Source organism: Phascolarctos cinereus, unplaced genomic scaffold (assembly GCF_003287225.1).
Source record: "Phascolarctos cinereus isolate Bilbo 61053 unplaced genomic scaffold, phaCin_HiC Scaffold_4;HRSCAF=312, whole genome shotgun sequence".
In the NCBI taxonomy this organism is placed as follows: Eukaryota; Metazoa; Chordata; class Mammalia; order Diprotodontia; family Phascolarctidae; genus Phascolarctos; species Phascolarctos cinereus.
This window is the reverse complement of record NW_027555847.1, coordinates 316,602,083-316,627,940: the sequence shown is the minus strand read 5'-3', so window position 1 is coordinate 316,627,940 and position 25,858 is coordinate 316,602,083. Positions and strand designations below refer to the sequence as shown.

The 25,858-nt window shown below is 38.7% G+C and overlaps 1 protein-coding gene and 1 long non-coding RNA gene across 2 annotated transcripts in view; one reads left to right on the top strand and one right to left on the bottom strand.

Annotated features, from left to right (window-relative positions):
• The window catches only part of GCNT4 (glucosaminyl (N-acetyl) transferase 4), a 43,078-nt gene extending 27,241 nt beyond the window's left edge, over window positions 1–15,837 (top strand). The window contains exon 2 of the mRNA XM_020998426.2: window positions 10,229–15,837. Coding sequence (XP_020854085.1) covers window positions 10,230–11,630 — 1,401 coding nt within the window. The 5' untranslated portion in view covers window position 10,229 and the 3' untranslated portion in view covers window positions 11,631–15,837. The remainder of the gene's footprint in view (window positions 1–10,228) is intronic.
• On the bottom strand, window positions 13,178–24,738 carry LOC110216580 (uncharacterized). The gene is made up of 3 exons (XR_002326814.2): window positions 24,626–24,738; window positions 15,456–15,526; window positions 13,178–13,267 (listed from the first exon to the last, which is right to left on the bottom strand). It is a non-coding gene; the product is annotated as an uncharacterized LOC110216580 (long non-coding RNA).
• Between the last annotated feature and the right edge of the window lie 1,120 nt (window positions 24,739–25,858).

Below are 25,858 nucleotides of genomic sequence, written 5' to 3'. Positions count from 1 at the left end.
GAATACCTCTCCCAGGATTACAAAAAAACCCTTGCAGACTCTCAGAACTAGCTCTGAAAATAGCAACAGGAAGGGGGCAGCTAGCTGGTGCAGCGGATAGCGCACCAGCCCTGGAGTCAGGAGGACCTGAATTCAAAATCCAGCCTCAGATGCGTAATGCTCACTAGCTCACTGGGCAAAAGTGGCTTTGGGCAAGTAACTTAACCTCAATTGCCTCACCAAGAAAAAAAAAAAAAAAAGAAAAAGAAAGAAAGAAAAGAAATAGCCCAGGAAGCTTGGGACAGTACCTCCCCACTCCCAGGTGAGCAGAGCCCAACTTTTACACAAAGTTCAAAGTCAAGAAATAGGCTGGAAAAATGAGCAAACAACCAAAAGAGAATTTGACCATAAAAAGTTACTATGGTGTCAGGGAAGACCAAGACATAAACTCAGAAGATAACAATGTGAAAACAGCTACCCCCCCAAAAAAAAAAAGTCTCAAAGAAAAAAATATTAATTGGACCCAAACTCAACAAGAATTCTTGGAAGAGTTAAAGAGTAGTAGAGGGAAAATTGGGAAAAGAAATTAGAGTGATACAAGAAAATGATGAAAAAATAATTAACAGCTGGTAAAACAGGTATAAAAATACTGAAGAAAATAATACCTTAAAAAACAGAATTGGCCAAATAGCAAAAGAGGTACAAAAATCCACTGAAGTGAAGAACTCCTTAAAAAGCAGAATTGGCCAAATAGAAAAAGAGGTATAAAAGCTCACTGAAGAAAATAGTTCCTTAAAAATTAGAGTTGGGCAATTGAAAGCTAATGACTCCATGAGACATCAAGAAACAATAAAACAAGGTCAAAATAATGGAAAAAAATAGAAGAAAATGTGAAATATCTCATAGGAAGAAGAATGGATCTGGAAAATAGATCAAGGAGTGATAATTTTAAATTATTGGACTACCTGAAAGCCATGATCAAAGAAAGAGCCTAGACATCATATTTCAAGAAATTATCAAAGAAAACTGCCCTGGTATCTTAGATCCAGAGAGCAAATAGAAATTGAAAGAATCTACCAATCACTTTTTGAAAGAGATTACAAAATGAAAACTTCCAGGAATATTATAGCCAAATTCCAGAGCTCCCAGGTCAAAGAGAAAATACTTCAAGGAGCCAGAAAGAAACAATTCAAAAGTCATGGAGTCACAGTCAGGATCACACAAGATTTAGGGGCTTCTATGTTAAAGGAGCAGAAGTTTCAGAATATGACATTCTGGAAGGCAAAGGAGCACAGATTACAACCAAAAATAACCTACCCAGCAAGACTGAGTGTAATTCTGTGGGGTGGGGGTGGGGATATGGATATTTAATGAATTAGAGGACTTTCAGTAATACCTGATGAAAAGACCAGAGCAAAATAAAAAATTTGACTTTCAAATATAAGACTCAAGAAAAGCATAAAAAGGTAAACATAAAAGAGAAATCCTAAGGGACTCGATAAAATTGAACTGTTTAAATTCCCATATGGGAAGATGATACCTATAACTCCTAAGAATTTATCATTATTAGGGCAGTTAAAAGGAGTTTACCTTTACAGAGGGCATGAGTATGAGTTGATTATATAGGAAAGATCTCAAAAAATGAAGGGATGAGAAAGAGGGATATACTGGGAGAAGGGGGAAGAGAAAGGTGTTCAAGGAAGAGCTTTTGAATGGAAGGAAAAATGGGGCAGGGGATAGCAGGAAGTTCTTGAACCTTGCTGTCATTGGAATTAGTTCAAAGAGGGAAGAACACACACACACACACACACACACACTCAATTATGTATGGAAATGTAACTTACCCAATAGGAAAATAGGAGAAGGGGATAAGAGAAAGGGTAGGAGGATGATAAAAGGAGGGCAGAATAAGGTAGGCAGTTAGACACAAAATAGACTTTTGAGGAAGGATGGAGGAGGGGGAGGGAAGAGAGAGAGAGAGAAAGAAAGAAAGAGAATGGGATGGAGGGAAATATACAGTTAATAATCATAACTGGGAATGGGAATGGAATGAACTTACCCATAAAACAGAAGTAGATTGCAGAATGGATTAGAAACCAGAACCCAACAATATACTGTTTATAAGAGATTAAAATGAAGGACTTGAATAGAATTGAATAAGCTTCAGCTGAAGCAAAAAAGATAGAGGAAGCAATCATGATCTCAGACAAAGCAAAAGCCAAAACAGACCTCATTAAAAGAGGTAATCAGGGAAATTACATTATGCCAAATGGTACCATAAAAAATGAAATATCAAAAAATTTTACAGCAATTTTCTCTGATAAAGGCCTCATTTCTCAAATATAGAATGAATCAAATTTATAAAAAATAAAGCCATTCCCTAACTGATAAATGATCAAAGGATATAACAGACATTTTCAGAAGAAGAAATCAAAGCTATCTATAGTCCTAAAGCATTAATCTTCTAATGCATTAAAGCAAATTAAAACAACTCCGAAATACCAACTTATACCTATCAGAAATGACAAATGCTAGAGGGGATAAAAAAAAATAGGTACACTAGTAAACTACTGGTAAAGTAGTGAACTGGTCCAACCATTTTGGTGAACAATTTGTAACTATGCCCAAAGGGCTATAAAACTGTGCATTCTCTTTGACTTAGCAAAACCACTGTTAGGTCTGTATCCCAAAGAGACTGAAGTAAAACAAAGAGGACCTATAGACACAAATATATTTTATAGTGTAGCTCTTATTGTAATGGCAAAGAATTGGAAATCAAGGGGATACTCATCAATTGGGGAATTGCTGAACAAATTGTGGCATATGATTATGATGCAATACTACTATGCTATAAGAAATAACCAGGGGAGTGATTTCAGAAAAACCTGGAAGAACATATATGAACTGATGCAAAGTGAAGTGAGAAGAACTGGGAGATCATTGTGCACAGTAACAGCAATGTTGTATTGATGAACTGTGAAAGACTTGGCTGTTCTGATGAATACAGTGATCCAAGACAATTCCAAAGGAGTCATGATGGTAAAATGCTATCCACCTTCAGAGAGAGAACAGATGAACTCTGAGTGCAAATTGAAGTATAATATTCTCACTTTCTTTTTCTTGCTTTTTTAAAAAAAATATGGCAGATGTGGAAATATGTTTTACATGATTTAACATGTATAATTGGTTATATCGCTTGTCTCTCAGTGGTGGGGCGGGAGGGGTGGAAAGTTGAGAAAGAATTTGGAACTAAAAATGTAAAAAAGAAAACAATGCCCAAAATTAATAAACGATAAATTTAAATTTAAAAAAATTAATGCTTGTTTGAATGAGTGAAAAAAAACACAACCAGTCATTTATTAAGCACTTGCTATATGCCAGGCACTGTGCTAGTCACTGTGGTTAGACAAAAATGAAATTGTCTTTGCCCCCAAAGAATAAACATTCTGTTGGAGGACAGGAGCAAGGAGAAACAGCAGCAACAGGTACACTGAAAATTACTTACATAATAAATCAGGTTTTAGAGGGAGGGCACTAGCAACAGAATAAGTTGTATGTAAGGACTCTTGCGCATACTTAGGAAATGCTTGTTGATTGATTGATAAGGAGCTCTGACCTCTTACTTTTCCAGTTCCTATGACACAGAATCCCTTGCTGTCTAAGCAAAAATCATTTCCCATTCTCTCATTCCTACTCACATCAACTTTACCCCTCCACTGTCTCATGTTGGTTCCATAATCAATACATTGTAACTAACACAATTAACTCTTCTTTCTGACCCATTTCCTCTTGTGTTCCTTATATCTTCTACTGATGGAGTGCTTGGGTGCTTCTGTTTGGGTGCTTGTACTTGGACCCCAATTTCTCCCTAGCCTCAGAAACACTATCCCTGACAGTTTCTCCCCAACCCAAGGACACTGTACCTAGCAATTACTCATGACTGGGCCCCAGCAAGACCCTTATCTCTCTCCTTGGTGCAGTTACAAACAGCACCTGAAGGAATTATTGGTTTAAACTGGCTTTGCACTGGGTCATAAAGATATTCTTAACCACTGGACTATCTATACTACTGCCCTACCTCATTATCTACATCCTGGACTTCTCATTATTTGTATTCTAGACTTAAGACATATGTATACTCCCTACATCTATCTTGTCAAACAAGACATTGATTGGTGGCAGACTGGACAACTCTCAGTTATCCCTGAACTCTAGTTAACTTAGTGACATAGCAGGCCTAAAACCACACCTCCACCCCCTTGTGGGCTTTTCCTAGTGAACTCTGGGGTAAAACGCCTGAGCAGTAGGTACAAGAAGTGCATGTTCTTTTAAGAAATGACCATTCCTTAACCACTCCCTAATCCCACCCTGAATCACCTAGTTAGCATATTTGGCACATGTTTTATTGTATTTTATCCTATATAAACTTTAACTGTACCCCTTGAAGATCACAGGATCCTTAAGAATCCTTGCTGAAAAGCGTAACAATAAACTTTTTGCCACCTTGACTTAAAGAACGCTTGAGTCTGTGAATTCATTCCAGACGACCCGTCATGTACTTCAGTCTTTGAGGGGTCCCAACCTCTTGAACAGCAACACTACCACTCACAGGCCTGCTTTTCCTGGATGACACTGCATTCTTGGCCAGCCATCTTTTCTAATACTAGTCACAATTTCTCTCATACCTCTCCATTCTTCCCTCATACACTGTCCTATAGGGACCTTATAGCCCATTGCCACTTCCAGACTTTCCCTCTGACACTCAGCAACTTGTATTCCTCTGAGGTTCACTTGATCCAAATTTATCACTGAATTGGGATCCTGGTGGCAATTATCTACTGGTTCCTAGGTCATTCTCTGTTCCTTTCAAGGAGCTTAATACTTGGTTCATAATCTTCTCTACTACGTTCCCCCAAACACTCTGGGCTCCTTAATCCCCTCAGTTCCTATGATCTACTCTATTCTTCCATTCCACCAAAACCACACTCACCCTTTACTTATAAGTGTTCCTTTTGCTTTATCAGTAATTCTGAAATCCCTTTATGCTGCCATAATCCCTTAGCATTCCATGTCTCCCTATGTCTTACTCCTAAATTATCTGGATACTTCAAGATAAAAGGTCTAAATGAAGCTGACATGTGAAGAAAAGAATTATATGGTAGTATTTTCTCTATACTGTCTAACTTTGTCATTATTGCTTACCCATTTAAAGGAACCGATGTGCTAAGAGCTTGAAGAGACCTTAGAGGTCCAAATCAATAATCATTTAAACACTGCTTTGAGCAAGGCTCTGGCATTATCATCACTATGACCTCCAGCCCTTCCCTCAGTATTGTTCCAGGCCATCAACACTTCCTTGCTCAACTGAAATTGCTCTCCAAAGTTCCCAGTGATCAAACCTCTCTGCAGCATTTGACACTCTTGACCACCCTCTCTTCCTGAATATTCTCGTTTCTCTCTTAGCTCTTCTACTCATCTGATTATTCTTTATTTTCCTTTTACTATGCATTTCCTGCATCTTTGTAATGCCAGTGCCTTACTCAAAGCAGGTGCTTAAATGATTATTGATTTGGATCTCTAAGATCCCTTCAAACTCTTAGCACCAGGTTTCCTCTAAATGGGTAAGCAAAAATTACAAAGTTAGATAGTGTAGAGAAAATACTGTTACACAGTCGCTTCCTTCACATGTAAGCTTAATTCAGACTGTTTATGTTGAAGTATGCAAATAATTGTTTCCAGGGTCCACTTCAATTTGACAATAGAAGTTAAGACTAAATAATACTTTCATTTGTTATTGAAACTGTAACCAAGAATTATGAATATGTGAGGCAGGAAGGAACAATAGGTTACTATATAGTAGCTACTGGACTGCATGGGCCTTTTTACTGGGGGAAAGGTGAAAAGTTGAGAACAGTAATTATACTGCTTTGCTATGTGATAGCGGTACACCTGTATGCTTCTGTCTTTGAAAGGAATGTGACCCAGAGGACAAGAAGTTTTCTAAACTGTGAGAGGAAACTTTTTAACTCCTCTTTCCTAGTAGCCATGAAAATAACCCACCCAGCAACCACTGGATGATCTTCTGGGATGGCAGATTATAAGCACTCAGCTGGCATCAAAGAAAGGTACCACTCTGTGTCTCCAACTAGACTGGAGAATTATCAGAAGGCAAAGAAAGTCTTCTTTGTATCCTTCAAAGTAACTAGCACAATGATTGCTCAGTAATTCTAATTATTTGATTAAATGGAGCCAAAATTTGATTTCTCCATTTTCTGTTAAATCTATTTTTGGTAACCTCATAAAATGATAGCAGTCATGCTCATGTTTCTCTTATACAGCTCACAGAGTCTGACCTAGGATTGGCCCATAGAAAAAAGTGGTTAGTAAATACTCATTGATTGATTCAACCTGAATATAGCCTGTATGAGTGGGGGAGATGTCATAAATCTATAGAATGCCTTTTGCATGCCACTGGAATTTTATTCTTTTCGAATACCAATTTCTGTCCCCAGCCCCAACCTAAACTGTCTACTCTCAGGCACCATGTTGCTAATATTCTTGGTTTTGAACATAGTTTCCAAACAAGTTCTCCCGTGCACAGCCACATGAGAAATGTGTTGCTAAGTGCACAGAGCTCATCTTTTCCCCCTAAACCCTCCCATCCTCCAAACTTTCCTCTTTCTGTCAAAAGTAAAACCATCCTTCCAGACTCCCAGATGGATACTCTTGGCATTATCCTGGATTCCCTTACTGTCCCTCACTCCATATATCCAATCAGTTGTCAAATCTTGCTATTTCTACATCTCTTGAATCTGATCCCTTCCCTCCAGTCACACAGCTACCACCTTAGTTCAGAATTTCATCACTTCTCACCTAAATTATTACAACAGCTTCCCTGCCTCAAGTTTCTCACCATTCCAGTCCATCCTACACAATGCTGCCTGAGTAATTTTCTGTAAGCACAAATCTGATCATGTGATTCCCCCTTCATCTGACTCCAGGGTCTTCCTATTGCCTTTAGGATAAAATAGAGAGGCTTTTCTATAGCTTTTAAAGCCCTATACAACCTGGGCCCCACCCATCTTTCCAGTCTCATTGAAATTACTCTACTTTCTGCTCTCTTCATTCACCCAAATATGCTTTCCTAATGTTACTCACACTTGACACTATGTCTCCTGACTCCCATTTCCTGGGCTTTGGATTGGCCATCCCTAATGCCCGGAATGCTTTCCCCCTTACCTGACTCATTACCGCAGCTTAGGTGCCTTTCCTGACACTTGCCAACAGCTAGTATCCTCCCTCCCAAATTACTTTGTATTTAACTACTGTGAATATATTTGCATTTACTAACCTTATATTTATGCTGCATATACATTTTCAGTTTTATTGATGTGTTTAATTTTTACATTCTAAACATTTACAGATTACTCCTACTTTGTGAGCAATCTTTACAAAACAAAACATTTAAGCAAAATTAATAATATGGTGACCTCATTCATGCAATATTTTATATCTGTAGTATCCTACCACCTCTCTATTTTAAAAAATAAACAGAAATCTATTTTTTTCTCCCTTCTACCCCTCACTGCATTAAAAAAAAAGGAAAGAAAAAAAGAAAATTCCTTGTTACAAATATGCATACTCAAGCATAACATTCCCTCAGTGGCTATGTGTATGTGTGTCATTCTGTACCACACTTCTTTGTAATAGATAATTCCCCTGGAATTATGAATGGTCATTGGATTGATCATAGTTCTTACAGATTTCAAAGTTGTTTTTAATGTGTTGCTGTAAAATTGTTTTCCTGTTTCTGCTCACTCTACTCTTTATTTATAAAAATCTTCAAAATTATTTATTTTTATAATATTGATGTTATATAAATTATTCTTCTGTTTCTGCTTATTTCACACTTTGTTAGTTCTATGTCTTTTTAAGTCATCTATTCCCTCATTTCTTACAGCACAGTAATATTCCATCTCATTCATATACAGCTTAACTATACCTCGATTGTTGGAAATCCTCTTAGTTTCTCATTTTTTGCCACCACAAAAAGAGCTATTTTAAATATTTTTGTACATATAGGACCTTTTTCTCTTTTGATCCCTTTTGGGTATAGACCTGGCAATGTTATAGGTGGGTAAAGGGAATGCACTGTTTAGTAACTTTTTGTGTATAATTCTAAATTGCTTTCCAGAATGGTTATACTTATTCACTGGTGCACCAACAGTGAACCAATATACCTGTTTCCCCACAGCCCTTCCAAAATTTATTGTTTTCCTTTTTTGTCATCTTCGCTACTTGATGAGAGTGAGACAGAATCACAGAAATGTTTTAATTTGCATGTAAATTTATTTTTATATGTCCTCATTGTCTTCCTCATTAGAATGTAAGCTAATTGAAAGTAGGTATTGCATCTTTCTTTATACTTATCTCCCCAGTGCCTAACACAGAGCCTAGGCACTTAATAAATACTTATTGATTGACTGACAGATTCTCTAGCCCTGTTTCTTCATCTGTGTAATGACATACTAGTAATATATAATAACTTAAGCATGTTATATCCTTATACTAACTCTTCGAGGTAGATAATGTAAATATTATTACTCCCAAGAGGCAGTGTCAGAAGAAATCTTGATTTGAATCTCACCTCTGTCACTTGCTGGCTTTGTGACTTTGGGCAGGGCACTGGCTCCCCATCGGTAAAATGGGGACAATAATAGCACCAGTTTTACAAGATAATAAGGATCAAATGGGACAGTGTTTGAAAAGTACTTTGCAAGCCTTTAAGCACTATCTATAGCTGTTAACTATCTTCGTCCTCATTTAATCTAATTAAGGATACTGCAGTCAGTGGAGAAACAGCAGAAAGCGGGGTTGTGCAGAGTACCTGCTTAGTTTGTTGTTTGTTAACACAGTAAGAAGAGAAAAAATGGAAAGTGTCATTTGTCAGCTTAAAAGCAATAGCACCTAGCCATCTATATAAACTGCTTTTTGAGTGTACCTAATTACCACAAAGCATAGTAACTGTTAATATCATTAAAAACATGTAAAGACTAGCGGGCAGTTAGGTGGCACAGTGGATAGAGCACCGGCCCTGGAGTCAGGAGGACCTGAGTTCAAATCCCGCCTCGGACAAATAACACTTCCTAGCTGTGTGACTCTGGGCAAGTCACTTCACCCCAATTGCCTCACAAAAAAAAAAACCCCAACATATAAAGACTAATTTGATTATAAATAGTTCACTTGGAATGCTCATCTTGAGTAGTTTGCTGCTCGTGTAGCCTGGTCGTCTGCTTATATCAGGTTTGTACTAATGGTCTCTAAGATGTTTTCTGTCTCTGAAGCCTATAAAATAAATTATAGGACATAGTCATCATTCATAAAGCATTCAAGGGATGTAAGTAAGAGGAAGGAGGAAGGAGAGGGCCTAAGAGTGGACTTGGAAGGATTCTGCCACAAGTGCTTCTTGTGCTTATGGGAGATAATTTATTTGATTGGCTTCCCTGTAGTGCCTTAGGTCAAATTAGAGATTCCTCAGCTGAAAATTAAGTGGAGGTTAGGGAAAGAAACTTGCAGTCTGCTTTTTAAATAATGGGTATTGGTGATTACTTACTATAAATTAGTTGTCAGTTTTGATATTCATTGTTTCTAATGGAATGGGTTAAAATAGTCACATCATCAGTTTATGTTTATTGTGCTTCTCCCCTAAAGATAGTCAGTCCAAGTGGATTCATACCAAGGATGCAAGGATAATTTAATAGGAAAGCAACACAATTAATCATATAAACAACAAAAACTACGCAATTATATCAGTAGACACAGAAAAAAACTTTTAACAGAATGCAACACAATTTTTTGGGAAATATAGGCATAGAAAGACTCTTCTTTAATATGATTAAAAGTACATATCTAAAGTCAAGAGCTAGCATTATTTGTAATGGCAAATAACAGAAGTTTTCCCAATACAAACAGGTGTAAAATAAGACTACCCCTATTCCCACTAATGTTTTACATAGTTTTAATAATTTCTATAGGTAGCTATAGAAATAAGACAAGAAAGCAAAATTAAAAGTTTTAAACATCAGGAAAAAATTATCCAAAAGAGTTAGTAAATTCATTCAATAAATCAACAAATATTTGTTAAGCATCTACTAAGTAGTATGCTAGGGATCTAGGTTAGGATACTGTAGCATGCATTTGTATCTAATTTTCTTTACTACTGCAACTGAATTCTTCTCTCTTTTTACAGAATGAAGGGATACATGTGTTCTTCTAAATACCCTCTGCGACAGAAGATTTTCATCCTGTGTTTGACACTATGGTTGTTCTCTTTACTGAAACTTTTAAACGTGAAAAGATCCTACTTCTCCGGAAAAGGCATTTACTTAGTCGAACGATCTTTAAGCATGTCATCATATGTAAGAAACAGGTATACTTTTGTCAGAGGTGAATCCTGGTATAAAATTAACTGTTCCCATATTTATGAGCAAGAGCCTGTGGAGATTGGCAAGACATTGGAGATAAGGAGGAAAGACATCATTGATTTAGATGATGAAGATGTCGTAGAAATGACCAGAGATTGTAAGGTCTATCGGGCCATAAGAAGATACCATCTGAAACCTGTTTCAGTGGCAGAGAAAAAATTCCCAATAGCTTATTCTTTGGTAGTTCACAAAGATGCTATCATGGTTGAAAGGCTAGTCCATGCAATATACAACAGTCACAATGTTTATTGTATCCATTATGATCAGAAATCACCTAATACTTTCAAACTAGCCATGGACAATTTAGCCAGGTGCTTTTCCAACATTTTCATTGCTTCCAAATTAGAGACAGTGGAATATGCTCACATATCCAGGCTCCAAGCTGATTTTAATTGCTTATCTGACCTGTTGAAATCCCACATTCCATGGAAGTATGTTATTAACCTGTGTGGACAAGATTTTCCTTTAAAATCAAATTTTGAATTAGTAACTGAGTTGAAGAAACTAAATGGGGCAAATATGCTGGAGTCAGTGAAGCCAAGTAACAGCAAAAAGGAAAGATTCACTTATCATCATGAACTCAAAATTGTGCCTTATGACTACATGCTAATGCCTGTAAGGACAAACATTTCCAAGGAAGCTCCACCCCACAACATTGAGATTTTTGTGGGTAGTGCTTATTTTGTTTTAAGCCGAGCCTTCGTTAACTATACTTTCAATAACCCCCTCGCTAAGGACTTTTTTGAGTGGTCTAAAGATACATACTCCCCAGATGAGCATTTCTGGGCCACCATGATCCGAGTACCAGGAATACCTGGGGAGATTTCCAGATCAGCACAAGATGTCACAGATCTACAAAGTAAAACCCGACTGGTCAAATGGAATTACCTGGAAGACCATTTCTATCCACCCTGTACTGGCTCTCATCTCCGTAGTGTATGTATCTATGGGGCAGCTGAATTAAGATGGCTTATGAAATACGGACACTGGTTTGCCAATAAATTTGACTCCAAGGTGGACCCAGTTTTAATAAAATGTTTGGCTGAAAAGCTTGAAGAACAACAGAGAGAGTGGGTCCGTTTATCTTCAGAAAAATTATTTATGTTTGGAAGTCCCACATCTGCATCACTGCAGAGCCACCATGATAGAAATATCGTGATGAAGTGATGATTGCTTTTAATATAACATATGATGATATATAACATCATTATAATTATATAAATGTTATTCTCCCATATTTTGAAAGATGTCTGATACATGGGGATAGAAAGAAGATTGTCATAAGCTGGTGTATAGTGGTAATTTGCTTGTGTGTATCACACCTATCGCAATTCCACTGGATAGAGTTTTTGTGACTTTCAAAATATTTAGGCGTCAAAGGGCAAGTTATAATAATGAGGCATATCATGCCCTTGGGAAACTTCCCATCGAATTCCTCTGTGGTATTTTTATAGTGACCCTGAGACCTTCATAGTAGTATCTAATTACTACATTTCAAGTGGTCTGAAGATACATGCTACTAATTAAGTACTGCTGAAGGAAGTTTGGCCAGAGCACACAGAAGGCAACAATGCATTTTGGATGGTCTTTAAGTCCAGTAATTAACATTCCATTTCTCTCTCATTTCAGTTGCCTAGTTTTTTAAAAAACTTTTAAAAGGGTAGGAGGGAGGACTGTCTACTACCTCAGAAGAGCTCAAAGAAAAGTCCAACTTCCTGCCATATCATAATTTAGCTCACCTTATATTCAGGGTGACTGAAAAAACTGCTGAAATGAACACGTGTGGTGGTGAAACTCTGCGGGTAAAGTTGAAGATCCAAGGTGTTCCTGAGATTGTATGTCCCACATTACTCTGTGATACCATTGGACAGCACAATTTTTTTATTCACAACTATTCCTTTTAAACTTACGTAAGGGTTAGTTGATGTTTTGAAGAATTAACCTTGGGAATCCAGGGCCAAGGTGCAGTTTTGTTAGAATAGACGCCTTCTATGTTTTTGATATAGCTTGTGGAACTATCATGCTTAGAGTCACTGTGAATTTTCTGCAAAAGGAGGTGTGGAAAATGGCAGCTTTCTAAAGTAAATATCTAGAAAAAAATAAAGTAAACAACTAGATGATCATTTTTATTATGCCCATGGCAGTTGTTCCAGAATGTGATACCATGGAGCAATAGATTTGGCATCAGAGGGCCCAGGTTCCAATCCTGGTGCTGCCACTTGCACTTCTATATGACCTTGGGCAAATCACTTCACCTTCTGGACCTCAGTTTCCTCAGATATAAAAATGGGGAAGAGGGATTAGACTCAATGCCTTTTAAGGCCCACTCCAGCTCTGAATCTATGATTTCAAGTAGGTAAGTTTTAAAACTTTAGAAACTCTGTTTACCCCCTTAGTGTAACTACAAAATGAAGAAATGTTTTCCAAGCGAACAGTTAAAATTTCTGAAGTTCTTATATCATACTTCAGTGACCCATGATGATACTAGTGTGGACAGTTCCCCACTAGTGCATCTTATAGCCTCTCCCAGCCAGTACTTACTGTAGTCTTCATGTGGTGGTCAATCCTCTGGTGATAAACCTCTCTCGACTTTCCTAAGTTGGACTTAAGATGACAAGCACAAAGTCTGTCCTTCAGCTGTGGTCAAAGCTAAATGAGAATCTTCCAGAGTTTGTCTCCTGGTCTCATGGGCCTTTGAGAACCCAGGGTCCATGGACAACTGATTCATTCCATTTGGTAACATCAGAGTCAAACTAGAGTGGAGGATTTGTAGTAATAGTGCTGAGACTTTCTGCTCCTTGGAGCTGGTTAATGGAGTTTTCATTAAGATAAGTAATTAAAATGCAAATTATTTTTATGTAGCTGTGATAGGGAAAGGAGGGAAATGTGGGAGAAGGTAAGATGATTGAGGAAAAGTTAGAGAGTCTTACCAAACTCCCCTTGCAAAGTTGCAGAATTTAGGTCAGTGTTTTTGAGTGTTCTTTCTTAGTTCAAAGGCTGCCTCAGTAACTACCTACAGAAGTAGTTATCTATGCCCCAAAAAACCACCTAATTGGATGATTGTAATGGTGATACTTGACTGTATTATTACATGTATAGTTATTTCTGGGTTTTGTTCCGTAATCATACGTGAAATGCACTTTGATTTATTTTATGGGACATGTTGCTTGCTGCTAAGTGAGATGACATCTCTCCCTCTCTTTCTCCCTTACTCCTTTCTTTTTTTTTTCACATTCCCTTCCAAGCATTTTGACCAAATATAGCTCATCCAAAGCCTTTGATCCTAAAAATAAGTCACCCTCTGAGATACTTCAGTGATTCTGCCAGAGGTTCCTTTTGTAACTAATTAGACTAACTTAAGTGGGCAAAGGCCTGTCTCATTCCCAGAGCTTACTGATGTCTATTGGTGGCAATGAGAAATAGACAGCTGTTGAGACAGAAACCAAGATGGGGGAGTGGTGGATCATGGCAGTGGATAAAGTGCTAGTCTTGAAATCAGGATGACGGGGATTCAAATTCCGCCTCAGACCAGCTGTGTGACCTGGGCAAGACCCTTAACCTCTCTGGGCCTCAGTTCCTCATCTGTAAGATGAGGGGGGAGAACTAGATGGCTTCTAAAGTCACTTCCAGTTCTAAATCTGCAGTCCATAACCTAGATCAGTTTCTCTTCTCTTGAGGTGAACCTGTGCATTGAGAAATTCCTTTATTGATCAATCACTTTATTGACACATACAAATGGGAACACAGAGCCATTCATTTGAGCTCTAATTCCAATGATCCTGTGGTTTATTAAATGCAACAGACTGTGCTAGGCACAGGGGGAAATACAAGGATAGATGATGCCTGGTCCTACCCTTAAGGAATTTATATAATCTTAGAAGGAGGATAATATCAACATGTCCCTTTCTCCAGTTCCTTCTGCACAGTTTCTCATATTAATCTTCCTAATTCACAGCTCTGATCATATCACTCCGCTGTTCAAAAAACCTTCTCTAGCTCCCCGTTGCCTACCGAGTAAAGTACAAAAATGCAGTAGCTGCACTTTCTTTTCTTATTAACCTCTTTTAGACATTGGATAATCAGGTCGAATATGTCATGTCTGGGAAGCTTTTACAGTGAGCTGAGTGCTGGACGCAAGACTATGAAGTACTTGCTATTTTTCAGTCTATTCTTTCTGGCCTTTTGCAGTTACTCCTCTGTCATTTAAGGATATGGGAAAACCTGCAAATACCTTTGTATAACAGGTGTCCCACTCCCTTGTTCTTCAGATGATTCTTTAAAACCTGACTTCTGTTATGAAATCTTTCAACATTTATTATCTCTGTCCTGACATTGCCCTTCCAAGGATTAGGGATGTGGATCTTTTAAATAGTATTTATTGGATTTTGACTATAAGCTCTTTAAAGGTGAAAACAGGAATTTTGTGATTGTAAATGACTTATGTATGGGTATTAGATAATGTTAATAATGAAAGATACTACTGTCTAATTTATATCATGTAAATAATACCATGTTGCAAAAGCTTGATGATAAATGTCAATGTTTACTGTTTTCAGTACTATGAATTGAAATCAATTCTACATATGTGAAATGGAAAGTGTCCTCCTGCCCCTCCAAATGTGACAACAGATGTATATTTTAACACATTTCATAAAAAATAACTTATTAGGAATTTTGAAATTATAAAGTGCTGTATACATGTAAATGTATACGGTATTATAATATACCTGTTCATAGGAAGTATAACCACCAAGTGACTGGAGTTTTGTTTTGCTTTAGCATTTTGACAGACTCATTTCTAAATTCTCTCCTTGTGGGTTACCTTTTCAAAGAGCACATCTTTTCAACTAGATGTATTTTGAATACATTGTTAGTGCATTTTTGTATTACACCATTGCTGAATGTTAATTTTCTGATATTTTAAAATAAAATGTGTTTGAAATGAATTGAAAATTGTATTACATGATGCTTTTGAGGCAAACCAAAGGATACTGGAGGCCATCTCCACGGAGTCATTTTGGAGATATCTTCTAAATCCACACGCTTTTGTCTGAGGTTGGTCCCTAAAAATGACAAATATTGAAATAAATAGAAACCGAGGAGAGGACATAATATATATGCTGGGCCAGTGTCCCTAATAAGTTCTTTATCATTTCACTGGGCCCTAAGAGCTAAAATGGAGTGACAAATTTGGTATGTGAAGGGAGAATGAGAAATGATAGGATCCACCTGAAAAAGTCAATTCAACTTACATATACCCAAAGGCTGCCGTGTATACTCCAGGCGTGTGTGTATATATGTATGAATCCATGTGTGTATATGTGATTTTTATTGGTACCTTTCATTTTTGTATTAAATTTATTTCTAGATATGTCATTTTTCTCTCTCTTCCTCAGAAAGATATACCTTGTAATTGATTAAAAAAGAAAGGGGTGGGGGAAAGGTGGGAAAGCAGTTCAGCAAAACTACACAGTGACCATCCAGAGATATTTTTAATGCAAAGCCACGTAAACAGCTGGATTCCTCAGATTCCCTTCCCCTTAATCTTTTTTGTTCCATCAATTATGCAATGAATGTGTAGCTCAGACCAAAGATTAAGAACTGAGAGATATCTGAGAGGATAGCTGATGACTAGTTGTGAAAAGAGTATAAAGTAGCGTGGGAGTAAAGGAACTATTGGGCATGAGATGTCAACACATCAAAGAGAGGTCTATGAGACTTGGTCAGATACTAAAAGAAAATCTTGGCACAAAACAGCAGAGAAGCATTATCTCTATTATCAGTGGCCTACAGCAATTCAAATACATTAGGCTAAGAACAAACACTGGTGGAAAGACAGCTTCTCAGTGTCTGAAATTGTATCTTACAGAATAGCAAGAGGGATTTCATAAAGAATAGAACAGGATCTGTGTATGACTTCTATAGAATGAGTTAAAGGAAAAACTAGGTGAACAGCTAGAAACTCAGGGATGGGGAAGCTGTGGCCTCAAGGCCATATGTGGCCCTCTGTGTCCTCAAGTGTGGCCCTTTGACTGAATCCAAACTTCACAGAACAAATCCCCTTAATAAAATGGTTTGTTCTGTAAGACTTGGACTCAGTCAAAAGGACACACCCAGGGACTTAGAATGTCCCAAGTGATCTTGAGGACGCAGGTTCCCCACCCCTGAGCTACATGGTTGGCTAAACAGAACTTTAAGGAGTAATCACAAGAGGGTAAAAGTAGTCTTCCCTTTTTTTAGGCATTGCCTAGTATTCTTTGTGTGTGTGTGTGTGTGTGTGTGTGTGTGTGTGTATTTTTTCCAATTACATATAAAAAACAATCTCTAACATTTGTTTTATTTTTTAACTTTGAGTTCTAAATTCTCTCCCTCCTTCCTCTCCCCCCTCATTGAGAAGGCAAGCAATTTGATATAGGTTATACATGTGTAGTCATACAAAACATTTCCATATTAGTCACGTTGTGAAAGCAAACATACACCCCTCCCAAAAGAAAAAAAAAAGAATAATAAACTGTTTTTTTAAGTATGCATAAATTTGCATTCAGACATCATCAGTTTTTTCTCTGGAGGCAGACAGCATTTTTCATCATAAGTCCTTCAAAATTATCTTGGATCATTGTATTTCTGAGAATCGCTAAGTCATTCATAGTTCATCATTGTATAATATTGCTGTTACTATGTATAATGTTCTTCTGGTTCTGCTCACTTGACTTTGCATCAGTTCATATAAGTCCTTCCAGGTTTTTCTGAAAGTATCCTGCTCATCATTTGTTATAGCACAGTAATATTCTATCACAATCATATACCACAACTTGTTCAGCCATTCCCCAATTGATCAGCATCCCCTCAGTTTTCAATTCTTTGGCAGCACAGAAAGAGCCCCTATAAATATTTTTGTACATATAGTACATGTTTGTACATAAAGTACATATTGTACTTTTCCTTTTTTTTTTAAATCTCTTCGAGATACAAACCTGTTGATGCTGTTGCTGGGTCAAAAGGTATGTACAGTTTTATAGCCCTTTGGGGATAGTTCTAAATTGTTCTTCAGAGTGGTTAGATCAGTTCACAACTCCACCACCAGTGCTTTAGTGTCCCAATTTTCCCACATACCCTCCAGCATTTGTCATTTTCCTTTTCTGTTATGTTAGCCAGTCTAATAGGTGTGAAGTGGAACCTCAGAGTTGTTTTAATTTGCATTGCTCTGATCAATAGAGACTTAGGCATCTTTTCACATGACTATAAATAGCTTTGATTTCTTTGTCTGAAAACTGTTCATATCCTTTAACCATTTATCAATTGAGAAATGACTCGTATTCTGATAAATTTGACTCAGACCTCTATATATTTGAAAAATGAGGCCTTTATCAGAGAAACTTGCTCTAAAATATTTTTCACAGGTATGATGACTATGTATTTCCTCCATCCTATTTTTTCTCATTTATCCTCTCTCCTTTCACCCTGTCCCTTGTCAAAATTGTTTTGCTGCTGACCACCACCTCCCCCAATCTGCCCTCCTTTTTATCACTTCCTCCTTCTCTTCCACCCTCCCCTCCTGCTTCATGATAGGGTAAGATAGATTTTTATATCCAACAGTGTGTATGTTTTTCTGTCTTTGAGACAATTCCAATGAGAGTAAGGTTCAAGGGTTGCCTGCCACCTTCACCCCTCAATCTTCCCCTCCACTGTAAAAGCTCTTTCACATCTCTTTTGTGTCAGATAATTTACCCCATTTTACCTCTCTCTTTCCCCTTCTCCCAGTGCATTCCTCTTTCTCATCCCTTAATTTTATTTTTTTAGATAATCATCCCAGCGTAGTCAACTCACACTTGTGCCCTCTGTCTATGTATAGTTCTTCTAACTGTCCTAATAATGATAAAGCTCTTAGGAGTTACAAGCATCATCTTCCCATGTAGGAATATATAAACAGTTTTACCTTATTGAATCCCTTATGATTTCTCTTTCCTGTTTACCTTTATACACTTCTCTTGAGCCTTACATTTGAAAGCCCAGTTTTCTATTCAGCTCTGGTCTTTTCATCAGGAATGTTTGAAAGTCCTCTATTTCATTGAATATCCATTTTCCCCCCCGAAGGGTTACACTCAGTTTTGTTGAATAGGTGATTCTTGGTTCTTATCCTAGATCCTTTGCCTTCTGGAATATCGTATTCCAAGTCTGTGAAGCTGTGGTTCCAAGATATTGGAATTGTTTCTTTTTGGCTGCTTACAATAGTTCTCCTTGACTTGGGAGCTTTGGAATTTGATTATAATATTCCTGGAAGTTTTCATTGTTGTCTCTTTCAAGGAGGTGATTGGTGGATTCTTTCAATTTTTATTTTAAATCCTCTGGTTCTAGAATATCAGGGCAGTTTTTCCTTGGTAATTCCTTGAAATATGATGTGTAAGCTCCTTTGATCATGGCTTTTGGGTAGTACGACAATTCTTCAATTACCTCTCAATCTATTTTCCAAGTCAGTTGTTTTTCCAATAAGATATTTCACATTTTCTTCTATTTTTTCATTCTTTTGATTTGGTTTGATTGTTTCTTGACATCTCGTGGAGTCATTAGCTTCCATTTGCCCAATTCTAATTTTTAAGGAATTATTTTCTTCAGTAAGATTTTGTACTTCCTTTTCCATTTGGACAATTCTACTTTTTAAGGAGTTCTTTTCTTCTGGGAATTTTTGTACCTCTTTTTCTATTTGGCTATTTCTGTTTTCTGAGGAGTCCTTCTCTTCAGTGGATTTTTGTACATCTTTTTTACATTTGGTCAATTCTATTGTTTAAGGAGCTCTCTTCAGTGGATTTTTTTCTCTTCAGTGCCTCTTTTACAATTTGACCTATTCTGTTTTTCAAGGTGTTATTTTCTTCAGTATTTTTTGTGTCTCCTTTGCCAAGCTGTTGACTCTTTTTTTCATGATTTTCTTGTATCATTCTCATTCCTTTTCCTAATTTTCCTCTACCTCTCTTATTTGATTTTTAATTTTTTTTTTGGCGCTCTTCTAGGAATTCTTTTTGGGCCTGAGAGCAATTCACGTTTTTCTTTGAAGCTTTGATTGCAGCTGTTTTGACTTTGTAGTCTTCTTCTGAATTTGTGTCTTGACTTTCCCTGTCACCATAATAACTTTCTTTGGTGTGGTTCCTTTTTTGTTGTTTGCTCATTTTCCCCAGCATATTTCTTGACTTTTAACCTCACTGTCCCAAGATTCAGGTTTTTTGTGCTGCTGTTTTCTGAGCTAGTTTAAGGGTTCGGTAAGTTTTCAGTTCTTTCAAAGACAGGTGTGGTTACTGCTCTCCTGGTCTATGCTCTGGTCTGTGAGCAACCACAAGCACTCTTTTCTGCTCTGGAACTGTGATCAAGGTTCCTGCTCCCCTGTGGCCACAGGCTGTAGTGTGCTAGTGTTCCTTCTCACCCTGGGACTGCCACCAGGAACTGTACATGGGCAACACAACAGAGTCCTGTACCTGGTGCCAGCAAAGGGTCTCCTGTAATCTCCTTCCGACCAGTTGTCCAACCCTTTTACCATCTGTGGTCTGAGATCTCTGGAAGTTGCAGCTATCTATTCAGTCACCCCCAAGGCCAGCTGTTGGCTTGCTTGGGCCAGCCTGCACTGGACTACTCTCCACTCTCACTGTAGGGAGACAGACTTTTCCTGCTGACCTTCTAGAAAATTGTTTCATCCCAACTTTTTGTTTGGTTCAGCCACTCTAGAATTCATTTTGAGGTATTATTTTAAAACTGCCTGGAGGGGAATTTGGGAGAGCTCAGGCAAGGTCCTGCCTTTGCTCTGCCATCTTGGCTTTGCCCCATTGCCTAGTATTCTTGACTAATGCTTTACTAACCCAATATTAAAGCATCCAATTAATCTAATTTTTGAGGTAACCCTCTAGGAAGATCTACAGATTTGAATGAACTTTGGAGTTCTGTACTTTGAATAGATATTTTCATAGCTTGGTTGACCAGAGAGCCTGTAATGAAATAGGTATTTCCAAGAAAGGCCCTAAATGGGAAGAGCAACTTGGCTAGCTCCTTGATAGTGACTGTATCCCCAGGACCTAGTACAGTTGCCTGACACACAGGAAGCACTTAATAATGCTTGATTATCTTTGCAGAACTTTCTGCTGCTACGTCACTAAGCCCTGAGATTTATAATTCTCTCTTTTCTTTGATGTGCCTATTCCTTTCACAGTGTCCACTGTAGTATAGCACAAATGTGCTCCATGTAAGGGAATTATTTTACTACAGTATGAAGGAATCTCCATGGCTTCAGCAAAGTATAGGGACATGGTCTTCTTTTACTCAGCTTGGCACAGGTTTGAATTATTAAACAATGTCTTCTAAGCTGTCTTATTTTTATTCTTCCTCTAGCTATTGGTTCATGTTATAGCCAGCTCTTCCCAAAGACTTATCACAAAGTTCACAAAATAACCCTTAGTTGATAGAGCTTATAATCCAGTTGTTCTGGGACTTGCCCTCTCAGATCTTTCTCACCCTTCATTCTGGGGCTTTTAATGAGGGTTTCCTCAGGACTGTCCTGGGGGCTTCTGTGCCTTGTCCTTGGCTCAAGAGGCCCTTGCTCCCAGCAGGTGATCCTAAACCACAGGGGCACACTTCTAAAATTTGCTGACAACACAAAGCTAGGAGGAATAGGTAAGACATTGGATGACAGTGAGGAAGGAGCCAAAAAAGATCTCCACAACCTGGAAATGTGGGACAATTATACTTGAGTGCCCCTACCCAAAATCAACTTCATAAATACTAGATGAGGGAGAGGCATGGTTAGAAAGGGATCTGGTGATTTTATGCATATTTTCATTATGAGTCAGCAAAGGCGGCCCCAAAAGTAAAGGCAATCTTGGATATATTAAGAAGCTGTGGTTTAGGACCAGGCAAGTGATAGTATCGTTACCCAGACCAGATCTATCTGAATTATCCTGTTCAGTTCGTTTTCAGCTTGTGTTCAGAACACAATATTTTAGGAAAGGCATTAGAAGGAGGAGAGTGTCCAAAGGTGGGCAACAAGGATAGTAAAAGGCCTAGATGGAGATCATGACTTAGGAAGGTATGTTAAAGAAACTGGAGATATTTGACCTGTTGAAGAGTTAGGGATAACAAAATAACTGGTCTTCAAGCATTTGAAGGGCTATCTCCTAAGAGAGATTGGATTTTTTCTATTTGTCCCAGGAGAGGAGAACTGGAGAAGTGGGTAAGGTAAATTTAGGATCTGTATTGGGGCAGTTGGGTGGTAAAATGGATAGAGTACCTGGCCTGGAATCAAGAAGACTTACTTCCGAATTTAAATCCAGTCCCAGACACCCACTAGCTTTGTGACCCTGGGAAAGTCACTTAACCCTGTTTACCTCAGTTTCCTCATCTGTAAAATAAGTTGGAGAAGGCAATGGCAAACCACTCCAGTACCATTGCCAAGAAAACTCCAGATGGGGTCATGAAGAGTTGGACTTGCCTGAACAACAACATCTGGGGGGAAAAAACACCCTAATTATTACAACTATCCAAAAGTGGAATAGGGTATGTTAAGAGATAATGGCTTTCCCTTCATTGGATATCTTCAGTCAAAGGCTAAGGACTTCTTGTCCACCATGATGTAGAGGAGATTCTTACTCTGGTATGGTTTGTTTTGGATTCATGTCCCTTACAATTGAGATTCTGGGCTCCATAACTGTGCCATCCTGGACTCCTTTCTACTGATTACTCCCTTCCTCTCTCTCTCTCTCTCTCTCTCTCTCTCTCTCTCTCTCTCTCTCCCTCTCTCTCTCTCTGTCTGTCTGTCTCTCTCTGTCTGTCTGTCTCTCTGTCTGTCTGTCTGTCTGTCTGTCTGTCTCTCTCTCTCTCTCTCTCTCTCTCTCTCTCCCTCTCTCTCTCTCTCTCTCTCTCTCTCTCTCTCTCTCTCTCTCTCTCTCTCTCTCTCTCTTTCTCTTTCTCTTCCCCTCCCTCCCTCTTCCCTCCCCCAAGGGCCCCTTTAAAAACTTGTAATTTCATTATAACACCTCCTCCCATGAAGTCAACACCCTATTTGGATGCCCTAGCAGCCCTTCTTAAACTGTGGGTTGTGACTCCATATTGGGGTCATGACCCACAGTTTAAGAAGTACTCAAAGGGTCTGGAGTGGAAAAACTTAAAGATGCCCTGCCTAGAGTGTTCATGTCCCCATTAGCATTTGCCATTCCACCTCATCGTCATAGTGAAGTACATTTGCAAGGCTTTAATTTTGGGACAATAGTTTCTTCTTAAATAAATTAACATAAAAACTAGCTATTCTATTTTATTTTTTAAACTTAAATAAAAAATTTAATTTTAAACCTATTTAAATTAGGTTCATTTACTTGACTTCAGTTAAACTGGAGGTATCTCTATAGCTACAGAAATTTGGGCATGGGATAGTCTTGGTTTGTTTTTCCACTACATCATAAAAATGCTGTCAAGTCATGGTTCAGTCCCTGTGTGATCTGCCATGATTTACTCTATTTAATAGCCACAAATCGATCCCTAGCTCCTGTCAAATGTTTTATAATTTTGTGCCATTACTTATAAGGGATACTCAGTAAGAGAATATGACCATATTGTTGGAAACCTAGCAGCACCACAAGAAAAGTAGCCACGGAAACAACCCAGATATCCCTGCTGGCCCAGCTTGTGTTTTTAGGTGGCCCTGTCACCTCCCTTAAATCTAACTAGCCTTCACAGAACTTCCCTTGAATGTACCTATGAATGTGAGAGTCAGAGAGAAGCATTAACTGATGTAGTATACTTCTGAGCCACCCAGCTCTAGCTCAATTTTAGGTTTGGTCCCCTGAGAAATATCTACACCAAATACCCCAAGTATTCTAGGTCTACACGCCTAAAAGTATACCTCAAAAGCCCCCACTGGTGTGTTTACCTTTTTTCTATTCAGCCAGAGGATACAATTAACTCAAAGCAAAGACATTTACTAAAACAATGTAACATCTTCTTCATTTACCTAGAGTTGAAATACATATAAAGGCAGTGGGAAGAGTGAAAACAGAGAGTTCACAAGTAGAGTCACAGAAGGAAGGAACATGAGGTCAAGGTACCTGCAAAGAAATGCAATTCTACTCCTGAATACACTGCAGGGCTTCAGGGGCACTGATGCATTTCACACAGCTGCCTTCAGCACTGGCCTTGCATTCTCCATCACACTCCGCTTTAGCATTTGCTGCTAGATGCTGGTCCAATGGATGCTGCTTTAATTCTTAGCTCTAATCGGCATCAGCTGGAGCTTTGGTCTCAGCTGCCATCCTGGCCTAGGGAACTACCATGTCCTTTTCAAAAGAACTACAGCCCATACTCTAGGGGCCAACAGGAGTCTCAGCTCTGGGGTCTGCCATCTACGAGGCAGACAACTAACCTTGACTCAGTCAAAAAACTAAAATTTATTAAGGACCTACTGTGTGCCAGTCACTGGGAATACAAAGGCAAATGACAGTCCCTGCAAACAACTAGGTACAGACAAGATATAGATTGGGAAAAAACTGCAGTAATCTCAGAGGGGAGGCACTAAGATCAGGGAGGTCTAGCAAAGGCTTCTTCCAGCAGGTAAGATTTTGTCTGAGACATAAAGAAAGCCAAGGAACTTGGCAGCTGAGCAAGACTGGCCCCTTTGCTTTTAAACCCTCCTCTGTCCTGTTATCTCAGTCAGTAAGTGGGCAAAGGAAACTGTCTGCTTCATCTCAGCCACTTCCTGACCTTTTCATCTGCAAATGGACCACTCCACGTTTCTTGACCTTTATAATCTGAGAATAGGCCTCTCAGGGTGCCCACTTAAGGTGTAAAAAAGGGTAAAGTCTAAAAGGGCCTTAAGTCCCATAATTTCTTCCATTGGATTCAGGGTAGGGCTCAATTTATCAGGGCCCCCTGATGATCAAGTGCCCTGAAACGCTGATATTCCATTAAATGAAAGTTTAATGACAAATTGAAATGAATGGTCTGTTCCTTAAGTCTTGGCTGCTATCCAGCTTCTCTTTGGAAAAGGCCGGACAATGCAAATTGGTCTTTGTAATCTCCAGGAAGTCAGAAACAGAACAAGATTTGCAATTGAGAAAGCAAAAGAAGCTACTTGGGGTCAGGTCAACAAGGATCAAGAGGAAGTGACCCAGCTGTGCTATTTGGCAGGGGCATACTACCTGGAAGTCCTCAGGCTACAGGCTGGTGAGAGGCTGAATCTCAATTCCCAGGCCCTGCTCCTTTGATTCTTCAGGCTGTTGGTGTTGGTTGTTGGCAGCCAGATGGAGTAGGATGGATTGATTGTTCCAGTCCTAACTGCATTCTCCCCTCAGCTCACCTTGAAAGGATCAGCTCACCTTGGTGCTGGCTCAAACCTGGTTTGTGAGAGCAGAGGCATGCTTCAGCCAAAAACAGCCTACACAGGTTGGCGCAAGCTAGACACATTTTTAAGCTCATTATTAACATTTTCTTCTCTGCTTTCTAAAGGTTAGATAATCAACAAAACAATAAATCAAGCCCTGATTTGTAGTGTTTGCCAATTTCCCATTTGTAAATGCTCACGCTGAAAATTTAACAACCAGCTCAGCTTGTGTTTGTTCCAGCATACCTCCCCACCCCCACCCCTGATTAAAGCCCAGGTCAGTAACAGTGTCTTAGGTAATGGAGATGGAAAGCATTCTTTTGAGTCAGAAGTAGGGTCAAAATCAAGATCCACCAAGTCTGAGGAGGCTAACCAGAAGTAGAGACCAGGGCCAACAGAAGTTTGATCCTAAGATAGATAAGAGCTTAAATTTAGCAAACAGTTCACTCAATTTGCTTTAATTTCACATTTTCTGGCAAAATGAAAATTTCTATTCAGGGATGAGGGTAGAAGGTTCTGTCCTTTAGTTTATTTGCCTCATCTGGGTAATTCTCATTGCTGCTGCCCTGGTGCTGTCCAGTAGGAAACCAAGGCCAATTCTGTCACTTTGTAGCTGTGGGACCCTGACAGGGTATAGACCCTGGAACCCCTCTCCCCAGCTTCCTTGAACTTTCCCACATGGTCAAGTCTCTGGCGTTTGGCTGAGGTATCCATCAATCCAACTGACCTTTCATTGTGACTATACCCAATCTCCCAATTCTGTTACCTCTAACATAGCCCAGCCCTCCATTGTTACCTCCCCATGGCCCTAGCCATTTCCCATCCTTAATTCCATCTAGACCCCTTCAGCATTTGCCTTGCTCACCTGGCCCTTCCTGGTCCTTTTCTGTTACCAACCAGTCACCCAGCCTAATGCCATTCCTCAATCCTTCCCACAATCTTTCTGTGTATAAGGTTCATCTAGACCCCCATTAAATTGCTTAGATTCCTTAAGAGTCTGGTCAATATGACAGATTTTTAGAATCATGCTCACCTTGATTGGTATTCTAAT